The sequence below is a fragment of the Hordeum vulgare genome, chromosome 7H (assembly GCF_904849725.1).
Source record: "Hordeum vulgare subsp. vulgare chromosome 7H, MorexV3_pseudomolecules_assembly, whole genome shotgun sequence".
Lineage (NCBI taxonomy): Eukaryota > Viridiplantae > Streptophyta > Magnoliopsida > Poales > Poaceae > Hordeum > Hordeum vulgare.
Window position 1 is genome coordinate 62,835,603 of NC_058524.1, and position 20,192 is coordinate 62,855,794.

A 20,192-nucleotide genomic window follows, 5' to 3' on the forward strand; every position below is an offset into this window, starting at 1 on the left:
CAAGGATTTGAACATAAACTCTTCCACCAAGTAATCCAACTAGCATCAACTACAAAGAGTAATCAACACTACTAGCAACCTTACAAGTACCAATCGGAGTCGCGAGACGGAGATTGGTTACAAGTGATGAACTAGGGTTTGGAGATGAGATGGTGCTGATGAAGATGTTGATGGTGACGAGTCCCCTCCGATGAGAGGAGTGTTGGTGATGACGATGGCAATGATTTCCCCCTCCGGAGGGAAGTTTCCCTGGCAGGATCGTCCTGCCGGAGCTCTAGATTGGTTCTGCTCAAGTTCCGCCTCGTGGTGGCGGCGAATCCACGAAAAAGCTCCTCCTTGATTTTTTTTCGTGGACGAAACCCTTCATATAGCAGAAGAGGGGAACCAGTGGGCCAGCAGGTTGCCCACAAGCCCTCATGGCACGGCCTGGGGGGGGGGGGGGTGGCCGCGCCGTGCATGCTTGTGGCCACCTGCACGCGCCCCTCTGGCGCTTCTTCGGCCCAGTATTTTTTATAAATCCGGAAAAAATCCTCGTTGATTTTTACGACTTTTGGAGTTGCGCAGAATAGGTATCTCAACTTTGCTCCACTTTCAGGCCAGAATTCCAGCTACCGACATTCTCCCTCTTCATGTAAACCTTGCAAAATAAGAGATAAAAGGCATAAGAATTGTACCGTGACGTGAAATAACAGCCCAAGAAGCGATACATAACAACATGAAAACATGATGCAAAATGGACGTATCAAGGGGAAGGTGGGGATACCTCATTCCATGTCAATGGCAAAACAATCATCTCGCCACTCCAAATATAGACCTACCTAATGTCCCAAGAGATAAAACCTATGACTCCCACTGATAGATCGAGGCTCACCGCACACCCCACATGCAGAGCTGATAAGTGAGGAGGAGGCCGTGATATACCAGTGAAGGAGGATGATGACAACGAAGAAACCTAGATCACCTTTGGAGCTAGGGATGCGTCCCATGGAAACTATTGCCCCTACTTGCTAAGGGATAATGTGACCTAAGTCACCAACTTTGAATATTTAGGTTCGTAAAATGCACATATAACCATTCGATCACAGTAAACATGAATATATAAACATAATATATTCATACGAAAGTTACACCGTAAGAGTCAAGCTTACATGTGAAGACTATGCTTATACCTAAAATGAATCAGAGAATTCTAGTACATCGCTTGCTTCAAAGGCGTAAGCTAGCGGTATCAGTATGAATAGTTAATACACATATCACATAGTGAACATCAATTTCTCTCTCGAAAAGAGTGGGAAGGAGAGAAAGAAGCTAATTCTAATTGGTCCAAGGTTTCATGTGCAGCATCACTTCAATGACCAGAGAAGTACTTCCAAGGTTTGGAGTACTTCTCTCGCATTCCTCGTATCCGGTGCTTCCCTTCATCTGAGACATTTCTTGACTCACACATTGTTTGTTTCAATCTCGAAGTGTGCTGCAGGCGCCATGCTACCGTGCATGTCATTCTGCTGCACTGGTTCAGAATGAGCGCCCCCATCATTTTCACCGCCCTCACGCACACCATGGAAATTATCATCTCCGGTTTCGTAGAGGAGTTGTTGGTTAGGGTTCGAGTTGTCGTCCACGCCGTTCTGCATCGAACGGGAATCCTCCTCAACACTATTATCCCCGACGCTTTCCATGTCAATGTTTCTCGACCTACTGCATTTGGTATAAACCAATCTCGCAATGGTTATCAGTATCATGAGAGTTGAAATGGATCCAGTGATGACGAAGAGTCCGGAGAAGCTTTGTAAAGTGAGAGGCGCAAAACCGAAGTTAGGAACTATGTCATCGCCCATCAATGTTGAAGTTGTGCCGAAGCATTTCAATTCCATTTGTGAATTGCTAACCCCTTCTGGTGGGTCCAGGATGGCAGATGAAAGGTTACGCACCAGCGGAAAACCTAGACGAAATCCCTGACAACAAAATATGTTGTTAGCAGGTAGTCCCTATAGTGCAACATAGCATTGCAATGTCAGATCATGAATATACCAAATCATTAGGTCGAGAAGCTTACAAAACCAAATCCAGGAGCCTCGTATATGCACCCAAGCATCATAAAATTATTTTTATACCGAGTATCAGAGATGAAAGAAGTTAAGTATGGGATCGCACCGACTATAGCAGACACACCCCCATTCTTGGAGCCCTTCCTCAAAGAGGCAACATATTCTTCCTTAGTTGCATAGTTTTTTAACCTACTTTCACTAATATTATGACGATTCACCAAGAAGGACCGCACAAATGAATCATCTTGGTATCCCACAAAGTCACCACTGTATTGCAACTGGTCTAGATCAACCACCCAAGGAAGGAGCCTCTTTGCAGTTAACATAGACGACAAACTTGATGTGTAGCTTTGTACCAGAATCAACACTACAAAGCACCATATTACCACGACAATTTTTGACAAGGGGCTTCTAATACTTTGACCTGTGCATGGAACAACCAAAAGATTATGTTATCTTACAACTACGATAAGAAACTAATGAAAATACTAAGATGCATCATATATTGTAAGGAGTTGTAGATTGAAGTGCTGACCATGAGAAAACGTCAAAGTAGAGAAAACAAAGTAGAGGGCAGTGGTGCATTGTCTCAAACTTGATCCTTGGTACTCCTGATTTTTGGGTATTTCAATCATCCACACAACAATGCTGGTATAGAAGAAGAAGACAATGGTTGCAAACCAAAGGTTTCTACTTAGTGGCTTTACAAATGTCCAACTGATTGTATTTGGTTCATTTTCGACGAGCACAATCATAGACAAATCAGACTCGGTGTATGTCACTGTAAAGTCTGTGGCAGGGCCTTTTTTGGTTATGGTCACTTCGCCTGCTCCAGAATCCACCTGCTTATCCCTCTAAGAAATTTAGCAGATATTAGAATGTATTTAGGTACAATAGATTAAATGTTAACAAATCAGTACTCATGAGAAGATGAGATCCAAGTGTGTAGGAGTAGGCCTCACCCTCTTGTATTTACATCTTTTTCGAGGGGACGAAGATATGGTCCCAGCAAGGTTAGACCACCGGTCATCAAATCCGTCGGCAAACGATTTGACTATTTTATACCCATGTTTGTTTCTGGTGACATTTTGTTTCTCGAAAATAGGATAAACTTTATCCTCAAATTCTGTCCGCACCATCTGACTTTTCCGATTTTTTCTTAAATTTCTTGTATCTAGTTTCATGTCGTTTATTTCCTTGGTTCTTGGATAAAAAGACACCATGCTGTCATTTGATCCAAGTGTAAGGTAAGCTGTCACATGATCTTTTTGCCATAAAGCACACAATATTGGATAGCTGCCGTTGAAGGAGAGAGCCGGAATGTGGCTCTGGTCGGCCAATTGCGGGATGTGATCTGCATTGTCAAGCGTCTGAGGGCCCCAGATAATGGCTGGCACTTGGGCATTATCGATCAGGTCCTCGGCTGCAAAGCTCAAATGAATCACGAAATAAGCCAAGCAAATTGCATGATCCGGAAGCAACTAGGGAATTAGGCAAAACAAATCCGTGAGAGTATCAAATATCCATCTATGAGCCCAGACTTATCTGCATCCGGTAAGAGAAATTTCATAAAGTATACTTAAAACATAAAGAAAATATGTTTTTCTTTTATATATGAAAGATAATTTGATGTGTGAGGTGCGTTTCAAATTTCACATCATTTAGACATACGAGCAATTTTCAGAAAAAACAACAAAACAGGTTAGAACAGTACATGACCAGTAAAATTTTTCACATATTCCAATTTTTGCCGAGAGCTACTCAGATATCTAAATGATCTGAAATTTAAAATACACTTAAAAAATTCTAATACTCGCTTTAAAATTTGAATCATCACGAGTGCAACTGAGCCTAGACACCAAATGGCCTCGTCCAGGAGTGTTGCAATGTTTTAAATAAGGTCCATGTACTACGGGCATGTGGTGCATCCGGTTAACGGCTTTAGAGCATCTACAACCGGACTAGCAAATACGACCCTCTGTACATCTGTGGTCGCGTTCGGTCAACCGGGCGTGTTCGTTTTGAATTCTTATTTTTTGCTCGCGTAGCTGTATTTTTCTTTTATATTTTTTTGTATGTCCAATTATTTACATATGATTGATGGAGAAGAAGATAAAGAAATAAAATAATAAAAAAAGAAAGATAAACGATGGTTCAAGATGGGGTCGCGTCCTACGTGGAGGACTGACCGGACATAAACCCTTATATCATCCTCATATTTAAAATGAATATGAGGTGTACCGATCAATGACGTTCAAGATGGATATAAAATGTCTGGTTAGATCATTTTATGATGGGTCACTAACTGAACTGCATGCCGAATGTTTGAGGCGGACAAATAATTGCTCAGATTCAGTGTGAGAGGCATGATAATTAAAGGGACTTGTCAGGGGGTTCGGCAAAATGCGCATCAAGTTCTAGTGGATGGACCGCGTTGAGTTTTTCTATTTGTGCGCACTAACCTTCGTTTCTACTACCTCTCTGTTTTTTTCAAAAAACCTTCTATCTATTCATTTTTAATCTATACCTAATCTATACCTAATAATAAAGCGGCTACTGCTTCCGTCGGAAAACCCATCACAACATTTTTATAAAAAAGCCCCTGTAATTTTTGTTATTCAACCCGCGCTTATTTTGTACAGTTTTGATCGTGATCGTGCGCGCGTCTAATGCAGGAACGTGCTCGGGGGCAGCGCCGGCAAGACGCGGTCGTGCTACGGGTGGGCGTTCGATTGCCTGCACCTGTGGATGCAGCCTGCCGTGGTGCCGCCGCCGGCGGCTGCGGCGGCAGCGTGACAGCTACAGTGACTGGGGATGATGCGTCTGCTCGATACAGAACGGCGGCGACGCGCGGATAAGGCGCGGCGGAGCGAAGTACTTGCAGGTGGAGGCGGGCCTCCATGGTTCACACGGGGAACTCCGACGTTATGGCGCGGCAACGGCGACTCCTTATGGCCAGATAGAGGCGCCTAACCCTTGCTCCCCTCATCGTATCCCCTCCTTCGGCAGGAACTCATCATCTGGTGAGGTCCCCTCTCCATGCCTCAAAGCGTGTGCCAAGCACCGGCAAGAAATTTTGTTTTGTGAGAATTTGTTTGCTGATGAATGAATGTATTGATTGTAAGGTTGCATTCTTGTAGAGAGAGAGAATGGAACACCACCTTCAGTTTGTCATCTGATCCCACATTCTCTACCCCATGAGTAAAATAAGATAATAGTCCATTGATCAATTCACGTAGCCTCTTTATTTTGCTTTGCTTGTCCCGTTCAATTTCTCATCATGGTGGAATTAACAATGGACGGGTTGATTTCTCAACAAAATATGATAGGACTGACTACATTAGTTAGTTAGCTTATTATTTTAATAAATCAAAATGATTATAAAATTATTAAAAGCGTGTGGTATTTTTTTCTCCCGTTGCAACGCATGGGCCCTTTTGCTAGTAATAATAAAGCGGCTATTGCTTCCGTCGGAAAACCCACCACGATATTTTTTATAAAAAAGTCCCTGTAATTTTTGTTATTCAACCCGCGCTTCATCATTTATCTGCAACGCAAAAGGAAAAAATAATTCGCTGCAAAAATTATACCCGTACGCATCGCCTTCTCCCATCGACCCTGGGCCACCCTGGCCTGCGCCCAGGCCGCCGCCACACCACTCGCCGCCGCGGCAAACCGCCATCGCTGCTGATCTTAACCACCCGCCTCCGCGGCTGTACCTCTCCCCGCTCATTGCCCCCGTTGCGGCGCTCGAGCGCATCGCGTCGACCCTGGTCCACCCTGGCCTGTGCCCAGGCCATTGCCACACCACTCGCCGCCGCGGCCGACCTCAACCACCACTGCTGTTGATCTCAACCCACCCGCCTCCGCGGGCGTACCTCTGCCCGCTTGCTGCCCCCGTTTTGGCGCTCGAGCACAGCTTCTAGATCAAATCAACGCGACAGCTACGACGACTTGGGATGATGCGTTTGCTCGATGCAGAACGGTGGCGGCGTGCGGATAAGGCGCGGCAGAGCGAAGTACTTGCAGGTGGAGGCGGACCTCCATGGCTCACATGGGGAACTCTGAGGTTATGGCGCGGCAACGACGACTCCTTATGGCCAGATAGAGGCGCCTAACCCTTGCTCCCCTCATCGTATCCCCTCCTCCGACAGGAACTCATCATCTGGTGAGATCCCCTCCCCATGCCTCCAACCGTGTGCCAAGCACCGGCTTGTTTTGTGGGAATTTGTATGCTAATGAATGAATGTATTGAATGTAAGATTGCATTGTTGTAGACAGAGGGAATGGAACACCACCTTCAGTTTGTCATCTGATCCCACATTCTCTATCCCATGAGTGAAATAAGATAACAGTCCATTGATCAATTCACGTAGCCTTTTTGTTTTGCTTTGCTTGTCCCGCTCAATTTCTCATCATGGTGGAATTAACAATGGACGGTTTGATTTCTCAACAAAATAGGATAGGACTGACTACATTAGTTAGTTAGCTTATTATTTTAATAAATCAAAATGATTATAAAAAGATTAAAAGCGTGTGGTATTTTTTTTCCGTTGCAACGCACGGGCCCTTTTGCTAGTCCTGATAATATAAAAAACAATATAGATAATAAAAATTACAATCGTGTCTGTGAATCAAATAGCAACGACTACAAGCACTGAACTAAGCCGAAGGCACGTCACCGTCATCACCCCTCCCTCAACGAAGTCGGGCAAACCTTATTGTAATAGATAGTCAGCAAATCATCGTGTTAAGATCCCACAAGACCAATGCATTAAAGTAGCAATCATCGTCTATAAAGAAAGTCATAGGTCAGAAGGATCAAACCTGTAAATACCCAAACAAAGACGAACAAAGATCGAATCCAAACACATCCATCAAAGACTAGTGCCGATCTGCGAGATCCGATGATGACACACCTCTACATGCCCTTCAATGATGTTAAACGCGCCATCGGTATAGATCCAGAACATGGGCGACATTATTCCTACTAAGGAACATCGCTACCGCCACACAACCCCAACCAACATGCCGAACCTAACAAGAATGAGAACGGGCCCCTCCCACCGGTGGGGGCCAAGATCTCATCCATGTCCTAGAGGCCATCGAAGATGGGGCGGACCGACGGCGCGGCACCGACGAGAGGAGAAGAGATTTTCTTGTGAAGAAAGAAAGAGATGTTGGCCTTGCAACTTTGCGACCTACCACCTACCTGTTTACTGCCCCTTCGTATTCTAGGTCATATTTTAACCAGAATTTGAACTAATAAAATATATAGCAAAAATAATACTCTTGGGAACTATATTCAAATACAAAACAAACAATATAATTTTTGGTGACATTCATTAATATTTTGCTAGTTAAATATGCGGTCAAAATTTAATCGAAAATATGATAGAGACTAGTAAAACAGGACAAATGTAGTACTCCCTGTGTACGAAAGTAATTATAGTTGAAGAGAACTAGATTAGTTGTCCTTAACTATAATTATTTTGATACACATGACGTCTAAAGATTTCACTACGGATTACATATGAATGTATATAGACATACATTAGATGTAGATTTACTCATTTTATTTCGTATGTAGTCTCTAATGAAATTTTCAAAAAGATTTATATTTAAAAACGGTGGGAGTAGTTTTTAGGGATGTTTTGCTATGTAAACGGTGGGAGTAGTTTTTAGGAATCTTTTGCTACGAATGATCAGTGTACTCCAATTGGATGACTGGCTGGCTGTCCAGATATTAAGGACAGTAAAACTGCACCTAATCCCTGCCCTCTCAGCTATTAGACATTTCTGGCCGTCTATTTTTATGATCTTTGCATTTTGGCCGTCTGATCTGTTGTTAGATCGCGCCTGTGTCACGTAATTACAGAATCATGGGCAAGCTGTCCTGAAGGCAGCTATTCCACAGGCCGAAATAGAGCCCATAGGTTAATTGGGCCCTCTCTCTCTCCACCGCACGGCTCATCCTGTGAATCTCATGATCGATGACGCCTCTACGAAGGAGAAAAAAACATACAAACTCTTTCTTTTCTTCTCCAACCTCTGCTCTCTCACGAGGCTGCAAACCCTAGCTGCCCCCATCGCCGCCAGATCCTATTGCTCTTCCCAACCCCCTACGGGTGGAAATTGTTCGATTGGCATTGGAGGCGATCTGGATCAGGGGGTGGTGCGACGTGGCATCTACCGCGTCGTTGACGATCGGTCTTGGCTGCATGGTGTAGCAAAGTCTTGGTGTTGGATGTGTCTTGATGGCGTGCGTAGAGAGATGGTGTTGTCTCGCGTCGTGGTGACGTCGACAACAGGCCTGACATGATCGAAGATGGATCTGTGGAAGACGGCGGCAGCGGACTCTGAGAGTGTGCCAGACCGGTGCATGCCTTAAATCGGCAAGCGGCTTGGTTGAGGCCTTCAGCTTTAGATGTTAGGCTTTGGTGCGAGGTCTATTTGGTATTCGGCTCGAACTATTGACACCCCTTCATTGACTGGATAGGAGTAGCGACAGATGTTGTGAATATGGTGGCTTCAGACTTATTAATGTGTTACTTATGAGATTTTTATAAATATTTAATAAAATGACTGCATGCATCGTCTAGATGCAAAGGCTAGGGCTCCCAAGACGACGCCTTCAAAAAGGGAATGATGCCAATGACACCGTCGTCGCCCACCGCAGTTAGGGCTTTCACCCGGGAGACAAAAGGGCGTGGTGGACTTATAGGCAGATTCGACGAATGTCTCCTTGGAGAAGAAACGGCGCCCTCGGGCATCGCCGTCGTCATCGCCCACCAGGGCCGACAAAGGATTTCTCTCGATCTGAATCCCACCTCCAGCTCCATCTGAATCGAGGACCAGCACGACCCAAATCCGTACAAAGAAAAGCACACCAAGCATGGGGGAGGAGGCGACCAAATCCACCACCATCCGTGTCACCTGCAGCCGTCAGGATCCAGATCCAACCGCCACCCTATCTGAAGGCCCGACCACGTCCAACACACCCCACCAAAGAGATCACGTAGCCGTCATGAAGCCGTCCCGCTGCCGAGCCCCACGCCGAGCCCGACGCCCCTGTTGGCTAGCACAAACCCGCGCCGTCGGCACCAAGCAAGGAGGACAGAAGGTCCCCGCCGCGGCACACACCAACCGGGCTTCGCCCAGGCGGCGGGAGGGGGAAGGAGGAGGTCGAGGGAGAGGGAGGAAACCGGCGGAGAGAGGCCTGTCCGGCCGCCGAGCGGGGGCGACGCGGACGAGCAGGAGGAGTCCACAAATATGCACGAATGTGTTTGTCATTTATATTTATCTTTTCTCTGGCTCTCTTTTTTTTTAGGGTTCTCTAGCTCTCTTCAACTCATTAATTATATTGTATGCATATGACCAGATAGTTTAAGAAAAACTGCACACATGGATAAATAAGGATTCAATTAAAAAATTGAAAGTGGACACCTCCGAACATTGGTTGGAGATGCTCTAAACTGGTTAAAGAGGTGTTGTAAACGAAAATTGCGTTTCCTGGCCGAGCTTCATGGAGGCCTTTAAATTTAAAATTCAAATTTTATTAAAATTCATATTTTTACATTTTAAAAAATTCTAAAAACAAATACAGGGATAAGTGAAGGCGTAACACACGTGTGTGTAAATTTTTAGAAAAAATACATTGAAACGAGGGCTGTGTAAAAAAGACAAATCTGAGGCTTTTTTACACATGATATTATTCATCGTTTCATGTCATGAATTTGTTTTTTTGTGCAGATTGTATTTCAAAATATTTCATCCTAAATTTTTACACACATACACATAACATCCTTCTTTACTTCATATTCTTTTTCAGATTTTTTTGAAACCGAAAAGTTTGAATTTTGAATTATTCAAAAATTTAGGCCTTCATAGAGGCCGAGCTCCAAACGTCCGCACTCTGTTGTAGAGTAATAAAAAGCTGCTCCAAACGTAAATTACCGGAGGAATCCTTCGTTCGCAGCTCCGCCCAGTTGGTGCAGCTTGGCTGCTTCAGGTAGAACGCATCCAGGACCTCCACGGAATCGCAGGCCGGGCTCCTGCTCCCCACGCCGAACCGCACCGGCGCAGGCGCCATCGCGGCGGCAGCTGGCGACGCGCCGTCGACGGCGATGCTCCAAAGCGTGAGCAAAGAGAGGAACACGAGCAAGCTCCTTGTCGCCGGCAACTCCATGCGCGAGGCTAAGAACTCACCGGTATTACGTACTAGTACTACTTAACTGGGGGTAAATTACTGGTTCATCAGTGGTTTATCTAGGTCGACATGTCCATAGCACGTAGCCATCAACCGACGTACGTGAAGTAGTGGCGGGCCGGATGGCCATACAGCTTGCTGCGGCCAAATTTCCGGGAAACTTCCGAGAGCTAGCACGATGACTTTCCAGTCATCGCTCAATGGCTTGGTACCTACTCCCGGAAATTTCCGGGGGGAATGGCCGTGCGCATCAGGGCACGCACAGTGACTTCACATGTTTGGTTGACTGCATCTATTTTTAGGCATTTGCATGTTTGACCTAGTTGAAGATAAAAAATCAACATCTGCATTTTGATTGGTTGTCTACATATTCTTTTTCTATATTATGGGATTGCCTCTTTGCTTCGTGTTTGGTTGTCTTGGATGTGGTCAAACGAATGCACGGTGTTTGAGTGCATATGAGCATATAGTTGTGCTCATCTTGTACCTTACGTGGTGAGCTTACCCACTACTCCTATACCTTAGCACTGTCACACCTCGTACACCGACACCACAACAATGCAATGACGATGAATTGGACGAAGATGATGATGTTCTTCAGCCTCAACGGACGATCCTTCTTGGCAACCTCAACCTAACTGCATCCCTCCTCTAGCACATACTTGGAGTAAGCACTTTGTGCATCCTGACTAGTCTTAAATCCTTTGTGGCCCTGGTTGTTGTACCCTGAAACTTATTTGCTAGCTGCAACCTTCCCATGAGCTGTAAACCCTTGGAACCCTCCTTTCGAATACGGCATACCATTTGTCCTAGCAATGCAAATGATCAATAAGTTGAAGCAACAAGCAATGCAGCACTCTACTAGCAACCAATGAAGCAACAAACACACAAGCAATGGAGCATAAGAGCATTAGTAAGCATGCATGATCATACCGCATACCAAGTTCAACCTACCACTACATTGGTGTCATCCTATCTGCACATTGGTGTCATCCTACCACCACATCTCAAAGAGGGTGTCATCCTACCACCGTAAGTTTGCGATCATCGTGAGGGGTTAGTATATATACCACCTCACCAAATATACATACCATAAGATTGTTTTCAATCCCTAACTATACAAAATATACGTCGTCATCGTCGAGGATCATGCACAACGTCGCCATCAGCAGAAGCAGCAGTAGTAGTAGTGCTTGCCCAGCCAGGTCCTCAGCCAGAGCACCCTGTGAGCCTCTCCCATGGCAACAAAGCCAACACCCTGGGCTTTGTTGTCAAGCAGGTGGGTGAGAGCCACCATGAGGGCCTCTTGGTTGAAGCCGATATGGTCCTGTTGGAAATATGCCCTAGAGGCAATAATAAATTAGTTATTATTATATTTCTTTGTTCATGATAATCGTTTATTATCCATGCTATAATTGTATTGATTGGAAACACAATACTTGTGTGGATACATAGACAAAACACTGTCCCTAGTAAGCCTCTAGTTGACTAGCTCGTTGATCAAAGATGGTCAAGGTTTCTTGGCCATAGGCAAGTGTTGTTACTTGATAACGGGATCACATCATTAGGAGAATCATGTGATGGACTAGACCCAAACTAATAGACGTAGCATGTTGATCGTGTCATTTTGTTGCTACTGTTTTCTGCGTGTCAAGTATTTGTTCCTATGACCATGAGATCATATAACTCACTGACACCGGAGGAATGCTTTGTGTGTATCAAACGTCGCAACGTAACTGGGTGACTATAAAGATGCTCTACAGGTATCTCCGAAGGTGTTAGTTGAGTTAGTATGGATCGAGACTGGGATTTGTCACTCCGTGTGACGGAGAGGTATCTCGGGGCCCACTCGGTAATACAACATCACACACAAGCCTTGCAAGCAATGTGACTTAATGTAAGTTGCGGGATCTTGTATTACGGAACGAGTAAAGAGACTTGCCGGTAAACGAGATTGAAATAGGTATGCGGATACCGACGATCGAATCTCGGGCAAGTAACATACCGAAGGACAAAGGGAATGACATACGGGATTGTATGAATCCTTGGCACTGAGGTTCAAACGATAAGATCTTCGTAGAATATGTAGGATCCAATATGGGCATCCAGGTCCCGCTATTGGATATTGACCGAGGAGTCTCTCAGGTCATGTCTACATAGTTCTCGAACCCGCAGGGTCTGCACACTTAAGGTTCGACGTTGTTTTATGCGTATTTGAGTTATATGGTTGGTTACCGAATGTTGTTCGGAGTCCCGGATGAGATCACGAACGTCACGAGGGTTTCCGGAATGGTCCGGAAACGAAGATTGATATATAGGATGACCTCATTTGATTACCGGAAGGTTTTCGGAGTTACCGGGAATGTACCGGGAATGACGAATGGGTTCCGGGAGTTCACCGGAGGGGGGCAACCCACCCCGGGGAAGCCCATAGGCTTTTGGGGGACACACCAGCCCTTAGTGGGCTGGTGTGACATCCCCAAGGGAGCCTATGCGCCAAGATAAGAAAATCAAAGGAAAAGAAAAAAAAAGAGGGAAGAAGTGGGAAGGGAGGGGGACTCCTCCCACCAAACCAAGTCCAACTCGGTTTGGGGGGGGAGTCCTCCCCCCCTTGGCTCGGCCGACCCCTTGGGAGTCCCTTGGACCCCAAGGCAAGGTCCCCCTCCCTCCTCCTATATATATGGGGCTTTTAGGGCAGATTTGAGACAACTTTCTCACGGCTGCCCGACCACATACCTCCATAGTTTTTCCTATAGATCGCGTTTCTGCGGAGCTCGGGCGGAGCCCTGCTGAGACAAGATCATCACCAACCTCCGGAGCGCCGTCACGCTGCCGGAGAACTCTTCTACCTCTCCATCTCTCTTGCTGGATCAAGAAGGCCGAGATCATCGTCGAGCTGTACGTGTGCTGAACGCGGAGGTGCCGTCCGTTCGGTACTAGATCGTGGGACTGTTCGCGGGATAGCTCCCGGGGCGGATCGAGGGACGTGAGGACGTTCCACTACATCAACCGTTCACTAACGCTTCTGATGTGCGATCTACAAGGGTACGTAGATCGGAAATCCCCTCTCGTAGATGGACATCACCATGATAGGTCTTCGTGCGCGTAGGAAAATTTTTGTTTCCCATGCGACGTTCCCCAACAGTGGCATCATGAGCTAGGTTCATGCGTAGATGTCTTCTCGAGTAGAACACAAAAGGTTTTGTGGGCGGTGATGTGCGTTTTGCTGCCCTCCTTAGTATTTTCTTGATTCCGCGGTATTGTTGGATTGAAGCGGCTTGGACCGACATTACTCGTACGCTTACGAGAGACTGGTTTCATCGTTACGAGCGCCCCCCTTTGCTCAAAGATGACTGGCAAGTGACGGTTTCTCCAACTTTAGTTGAATCGGATTTGACCGAGGAGGTCCTTGGATGAGGTTAAATAGCAACTCATATATCTCCGTTGTGGTGTTTGCGTAAGTAAGATGCGATCCTACTAGATACCCTTGGTCACCACGTAAAACATGCAACAACAAAATTAGAGGACGTCTAACTTGTTTTTGCAGGGTATGATTGTGATGTGATATGGCCAACGATGTGATGTGATATATTGGATGTATGAGATGATCATGTTGTAATAGAAATATCGACTTGCACGTCGATGGTACGGCAACCGGCAGGAGCCATAGGGTTGTCTTTATAACTAACGTTTGTGCTTGCAGATGCGTTTACTATTTTGCTAGGAAGTAGCTTTAGTAGTAATAGCATGAGTAGCACGACAACTCCGATGGCGACACATTGATGGAGATCATGGTGTGGCGCCGGTGACAAGAAGATCGTGTCGGTGCTTTGGTGATGGAGATCAAGAAGCACATGATGATGGCCATATCATGTCACTTATGAATTGCATGTGATGTTAATCCTTTTATGCACCTTATTTTGCTTAGAACGGCGGTAGCATTATGAGGTGATCTCTCACTAAAATTTCAAGACGAAATTGTGTTCTCCCCGACTGTGCACCGTTGCTACAGTTCGTCGTTTCGAGACACCACGTGATGATCGGGTGTGATAGACTCAACGTTCACATACAACGGATGCAAAACAGTTGCGCACGCGGAACACTCGGGTTAAGCTTGACGAGCCTAGCATGTGCAGACATAGCCTCGGAACACATGAGACCGAAAGGTCGAGCATGAATCGTATAGTTGATATGATTAGCATAGCGATGCTTACCACTGAAACTATTCTCGACTCACGTGATGATCGGACTTGAGATAGTGGATTTGGATCATGTACCACTCAAATGACTAGAGAGATGTATTTTTTGAGTGGGAGTTCTTAAGTAATATGATTAATTGAACTAATTGTCATGAACATAGTCTAATGGTCTTTGCAAATTACGATGTAGCTTGCGCTATAGCTCTACTGTTTTTATATGTTCCTAGAGAAAATTTAGTTGAAAATTGATAGTAGCAAACTTTGCAGACTGAGTCTGTAAAACCGAGGATTGTCCTCGTTGCTACGCAGAAGGCTTATGTCCTTAATGCACCACTCGGTGTGCTGCACCTCGAGCGTCGTCTGTGGATGCTATGAACATCCGACATACACGTTTCTGATGACTACATGATAGTTCAGTGCAAAGTACTTAATGGCTTAGAAGCAAGGCGCCGAAAACATTGTAAAACGTCACGGAACATAAGTGATGTTCTAAAGAGATGAAATTGTGATTTCATGCTTGTGCCCTTGTTAAGAGGTACGAGACCTCCAACAAGATTCTTTGTCCACAAAGTAAAGGAGAAAAGCTCAATCGTTGAGCGTGTGCTCAGATTGTCTGAGTACGACAATCAGTTGAATCAAGTGGGAGTTAATCTTCCAGATGAGATAGCGATGGTTCTCCAAAAGTCACTGCCACCAAGCTTTGAGAGCTTCGTGATGAACTATAACATGTCAAGGATAGATGCAATGATCCTTGAGCGATTCACAATGTTTGACACTGCGAAAGTAGAAATCAAGAAGGAGCATCAATAGTTGATGGTTTGTAAAACCACTAAGTTTCAAGAAAGGCAAGGGCTAGAAGGGATACTTCGTGAAACGGCAAAACAGTTGCTGCACTAATGAAGAGACCCAAGATTAAACCCAAACCCGAGACTAAGTGCTTCTGTAATGAGGGGAACACTCACTGAGGCGGAGCAACTCTAGATACTTGGTAGATAAGAAGGCTGGCAAAAGTCGAAAGAAGTGTATTTGATATACATGATGTTGATGTGTACTTTACTAGTACTCCTAGTAGCATGAGGGTATTGGATACCGGTTCGGTTGCTAAGTGATTAGTAACACGAAATGTAAGCTACGGCATAAACGGAGACTAGCTAAAGGCGAGGTGACGATACGTGTTGGAAGTGTTTCCAAGGTTGATATGATCAAACGTCGCACGCTCCCTCTACCATCGGGATTGGTGTTAAACCTAAATAATTGTTATTTGGTGCTTGCGTTAAGCATGAACATGATTGGATCGTGTTTATTGCAATACGATTATTCATTTAAAGAGAATAATGGTTACTCTATTTTCTTGAATAATCACCTTCAATGGTTTATTGAATCTCGATCGTAGTGTTACACATGTTCATGATATTGGTGCCAAAAGATACGAGTTAATGATGATAGTACCACTTACTTGTGGCATTGCCGCTTGAATCATGTTAGTATAAATTGCATGAAGAGGCTCCATGCTGATGGATCTTTGTACTCACCTGATTTCGAATCACTAGTGACATGCAAATCATACCACATGAGCAAGGCCTTGTTTTCATTGAGATGAAATAAAAAGGTAACTTGTTGGAAGTGATGCATTTTGATGTATGCAGTCCAATGGGTGCTGAGGCACGCAGTGGATATCATTACGTTCCTACTTCACTGACGATTTGAGTAGATACAGGAGTATTTACTTAATGAATCACAAGTCTGAAATGTTGAAAAGTTCAATTCTGTTTCAGAGTGAAGTTCGTCGTAACAAGAGGATAAATTGTCTACGATATGATCATGGAAATGAATATCTGAGTTACGAGTTTTGGTACGCAGTTAAGACAATGTGGAAATTGTTTCGCAGTTCATGCCACCCGGAACATCATAGTGTGATGATGTGTCTGAACGTCATAGCCACGCACTATTTGGTATGGTGCATACTATGATGTCTCTTATCGAATTACCACTATCGTTTATGGGTTATGCGTTAGAGACAACCGCACTCACTTTAAATAGGGCACCACGTATTTCCGTTGAGATGACACAGTATAGATTGAGGTTTAGAGAAATCTAAACCGTCGTTTCTTGAAAGTTTGGGGCTTCGACACTTATGTGAAAAAGTTTCAGTCTGATAAGCTCGAACCCAAAGCGGATAAATGCATCTTCATAGGATATCCAAAACAGTTGGGTACATCTCCTATCTCAGATCCGAAAGCAAAGTGTTTGTTTCTAGAAACGGATCCTTTCTCGAGGAAAGGTTTCTCTCGAAAGAATTGAGTGGGAGAGTGGTAGAACTTGATGAGGTTATTGAACCATCACTTCAACCAGTGTGTAGCAGGGCGCATGAAGTTGTTCCTGTGGCGCCTACACCAATTGAAGTGGAAGCTGATGATGGTGATCATCGAGCATCAGATCAAGTTACTACAAGCCTCGTAGGTTGACAAGGTCGCGTACTACTACAGGGTGGTACGGTAACCCTGTCTTGGAGGTCATGTTGTTGAGCAACAATGAACCTACGAGTTATGGAGAAAGCGATGGTGGGCCCAGATTCCGACAAATGGCTAGAAGCCATGAAATCCAAGAGAGGATCCATGTGTGAAAACAAAGTGTAGACTTTGGTAGAACTACTTGATGGTCATAGGACTATTGAGTAGAATGGATCTTTAAAGGAAGACAGACTATTGAGTTATATGGTTGGTTACCGAATGTTGTTCGGAGTCCCGGATGAGATCACGGACGTCACGAGGGTTTCCGGAATGGTCCGGAAACGAAGATTGATATATAGGATGACCTCATTTGATTACCGGAAGGTTTTCGGAGTTACCGGGAATGTACCGGGAATGACGAATGGGTTCCGGGAGTTCACCGGAGGGGGGCAACCCACCCCGGGAAGCCCATAGGCTTTTGGGGGACACACCAGCCCTTAGTGGGCTGGTGGGACAGCCCCAAGGGAGCCTATGCGCCAAGATAAGAAAATCAAAGGAAAAGAAAAAAAAAGAGGGAAGAAGTGGGAAGGGAGGGGGACTCCTCCCACCAAACCAAGTCCAACTCGGTTTGGGGGGGGAGTCCTCCCCCCCTTGGCTCGGCCGACCCCTTGGGAGTCCCTTGGACCCCAAGGCAAGGTCCCCCTCCCTCCTCCTATATATATGGGGCTTTTAGGGCAGATTTGAGACAACTTTCTCACGGCTGCCCGACCACATACCTCCATAGTTTTTCCTCTAGATTGCGTTTCTGCGGAGCTCGGGCGGAGCCCTGCTGAGACAAGATCATCACCAACCTCCGGAGCGCCGTCACGCTGCCGGAGAACTCTTCTACCTCTCCGTCTCTCTTGCTGGATCAAGAAGGCCGAGATCATCGTCGAGCTGTACGTGTGCTGAACGCGGAGGTGCCGTCCGTTCGGCACTAGATCGTGGGACTGTTCGCGGGATAGTTCGCGGGGCGGATCGAGGGACGTGAGGACGTTCCACTACATCAACCGCGTTCACTAACGCTTCTGCTGTGCGATCTACAAGGGTACGTAGATCGGAAATCCCCTCTCGTAGATGGACATCACCATGATAGGTCTTCGTGCGCGTAGGAAAATTTTTGTTTCCCATGCGACGTTCCCCAACAGGTCCATCATAGCGCCGTAGAGCTCACGGTGGACCTCGATCGTCTTGCTCTCCCTGACGGCCATGGCCAACTCCTTCATAGCCTCAGTCATGCCGTTGAACATGGTCATCTCCTCCTCCATCAAGCCTGATCGCTTCCCCTTCCTATCAATGACACGAACGTCCTGACCTTCTTTTCTCAGGAGCATCAATGTTGATGTTGTGTGACTCCTCGGTGTCTGGATACTCTGGCATCGGGGGCATGGGCGGCATTGGGGCATCGGCGAGCTCAGGGGGCATGGGCGACATTGGGGGCATCAACGATACCAATCCATCAACAAGCATACTACCACTCCATCCATGAACATGTAAGCATGCTGCCAATCCATCAATGAACATCCAAGAAAATAACCACTAGCATGCTTCAAATCCATCCCAACTAGCTAGTCCAATATCATACTGGAACAAATCGGACCATCTAACCCCATCCCATCGATACGTCTAGCTAGAACTAGTAGAGGGAAGGGGGAGGGGGTCGAACTTATAGATGCAGTGAAGGTACGGGACGAAGGAGAAGACGAGGAGTGGATCCGCCGCCGTCGTAGGCAACCGGTCGCCAGAGTACTTGCATCGCTTACCTTGTCGTCGATGTGGATCCGGACCAGAGTGCAAGCTCGAGAGGTGGGGGGAGTTTTGGCGCGCCGGTCACCCTGGCTATATAGGGCGACCGCGAACCGGCAGACGCTGACGCAAATTCATCCCACCACTTTTTCGGAGAAGCGCCATTGCTCCCGCTGTCTCTCGCCATCTCCACCCTGTAACTGCTGAGTGCGGCGTTCCCCTTCCCTGCATCGCCCCAGCCTGGCTCGCTAGAAACTGCCGATTCGGCCATTTCCAGCGGGCCTAGCTGAGAATTGCTTTAAGTTCCATACGGCCCAACTATTCAATGCAACCCAGATAACCAAATAGGCCAACTTCTTCTCGCGCGGGCCTGGCCCATCCTAATGCAGGTAACCAAACGCATCCTTCTAGTCTTGGATGGCTGGAGGCTGTAAATTCCGATTTCCTTATCTGTATAAGGGCATCTCCAACGCCGACCCTCAAACCAGACATTAGAAGCTAAACTTGTTTCTAAGCCGAATCAACCTCTTTTAGTTCTTAAAGCAGGGGAGGTGATTTACCCTTTGAGCCGATAAAATCCACCCTTTATCGGAAAAAGGTGACTCATACCCCTCAATGCAACAAAAGGTACATGTAAGGGTATGCATGTCTAATTGTCCTGGCATTAGAAACTAAACTCAGAGATCTGAATCAAAAGCACCCACTGCATTAACTGAGACAAAAATATTAATCAAGAGATATGTTAATGGCGGCATTAAATGAAATCTGCCAATAATGTCTATGCTACAAATTAAGTCGGACAAGTGTTTAACTTCATATAGGGACTTATCTTCTTAATTTGATGATGTATATAAAACAAAGCACCCTTCCATCTTTGACAAAACATATCTTGGTGCGATCTTGTGAGTCATTAATAGCGCCTTTTATCCGGAAAAAACGAGGGCTCATCAAAGGAGTAGTCCTCTTCATCTCTCCTCGTTTGATCAAAATGTCAGTGCACCAATAAGCTTGTAAACTGTAATGCCTGCAGTAACTGTACCTTCACTCGATGCGAGAGGTTATCCTGAGATGTCACAGGCTAGTCTGTTCCAAGGCTGTCAGCATAGATCAGGCACACCATTCAATTTACAAGAGAGGGGGGAGACATCACATGGAAAAAACACTAGAGAGAGAGGGCACTGAGCCACAAGGCCGAATGGTGACGCCGTGCAGCCCGGAGCCGCCCTTGCCATAACACCGCATCTTCACGACAACAGCAGCGTATATGACTCAAGGGCGGCAATTGGCACTGGAAGACAACCGCATTCTGATGTTTCCGCACATGCCAGCAACACATCCGCGCAAACTCCGCCCCGGTGTTTCCGGCAGGTGCTTCTTAAGGGTTCAAAACTGATATCAAATTTGCTATTTTCCCTGAAGAATCTTGCGCCGAGTAATTACTCATTTTACGTGATAACATCATGCCTTTAGTAGCTCCTTTCTTTCAGTAATCCCCTTGTAC

General features: G+C 45.8%; 1 protein-coding gene across 1 annotated transcript; it reads right to left on the minus strand.

Annotated features, from left to right (window-relative positions):
- Positions 1-1,124: 1,124 nt before the first annotated feature.
- On the minus strand, positions 1,125-10,252 carry LOC123411069 (glutamate receptor 2.8-like). The gene is made up of 5 exons (XM_045103991.1): positions 10,005-10,252; positions 3,011-3,471; positions 2,584-2,902; positions 2,057-2,472; positions 1,125-1,955 (listed from the first exon to the last, which is right to left on the minus strand). The coding sequence occupies exons 1-5, from the start codon at positions 10,234-10,236 to the stop codon at positions 1,440-1,442; spliced, it is 1,944 nt and encodes a 647-aa protein (XP_044959926.1). The 5' UTR covers positions 10,237-10,252; the 3' UTR covers positions 1,125-1,439.
- Positions 10,253-20,192: the final 9,940 nt, after the last annotated feature.

Bases quoted from the DNA above. Each gene is read 5' to 3' on its own strand.
- LOC123411069 (XM_045103991.1), bottom strand. From the start codon at position 10,236: ATGGAGTTGCCGGCGACAAGGAGCTTGCTCGTGTTCCTCTCTTTGCTC. The intron at 2,473-2,583 runs GTCAGCACTTCA...TTCCATGCACAG, and splicing joins TACTTTGACGTTTTCTCATG to GTCAAAGTATTAGAAGCCCC. The intron at 1,956-2,056 runs GTAAGCTTCTCG...TTTTGTTGTCAG, and splicing joins AGGCTCCTGGATTTGGTTTT to GGATTTCGTCTAGGTTTTCC.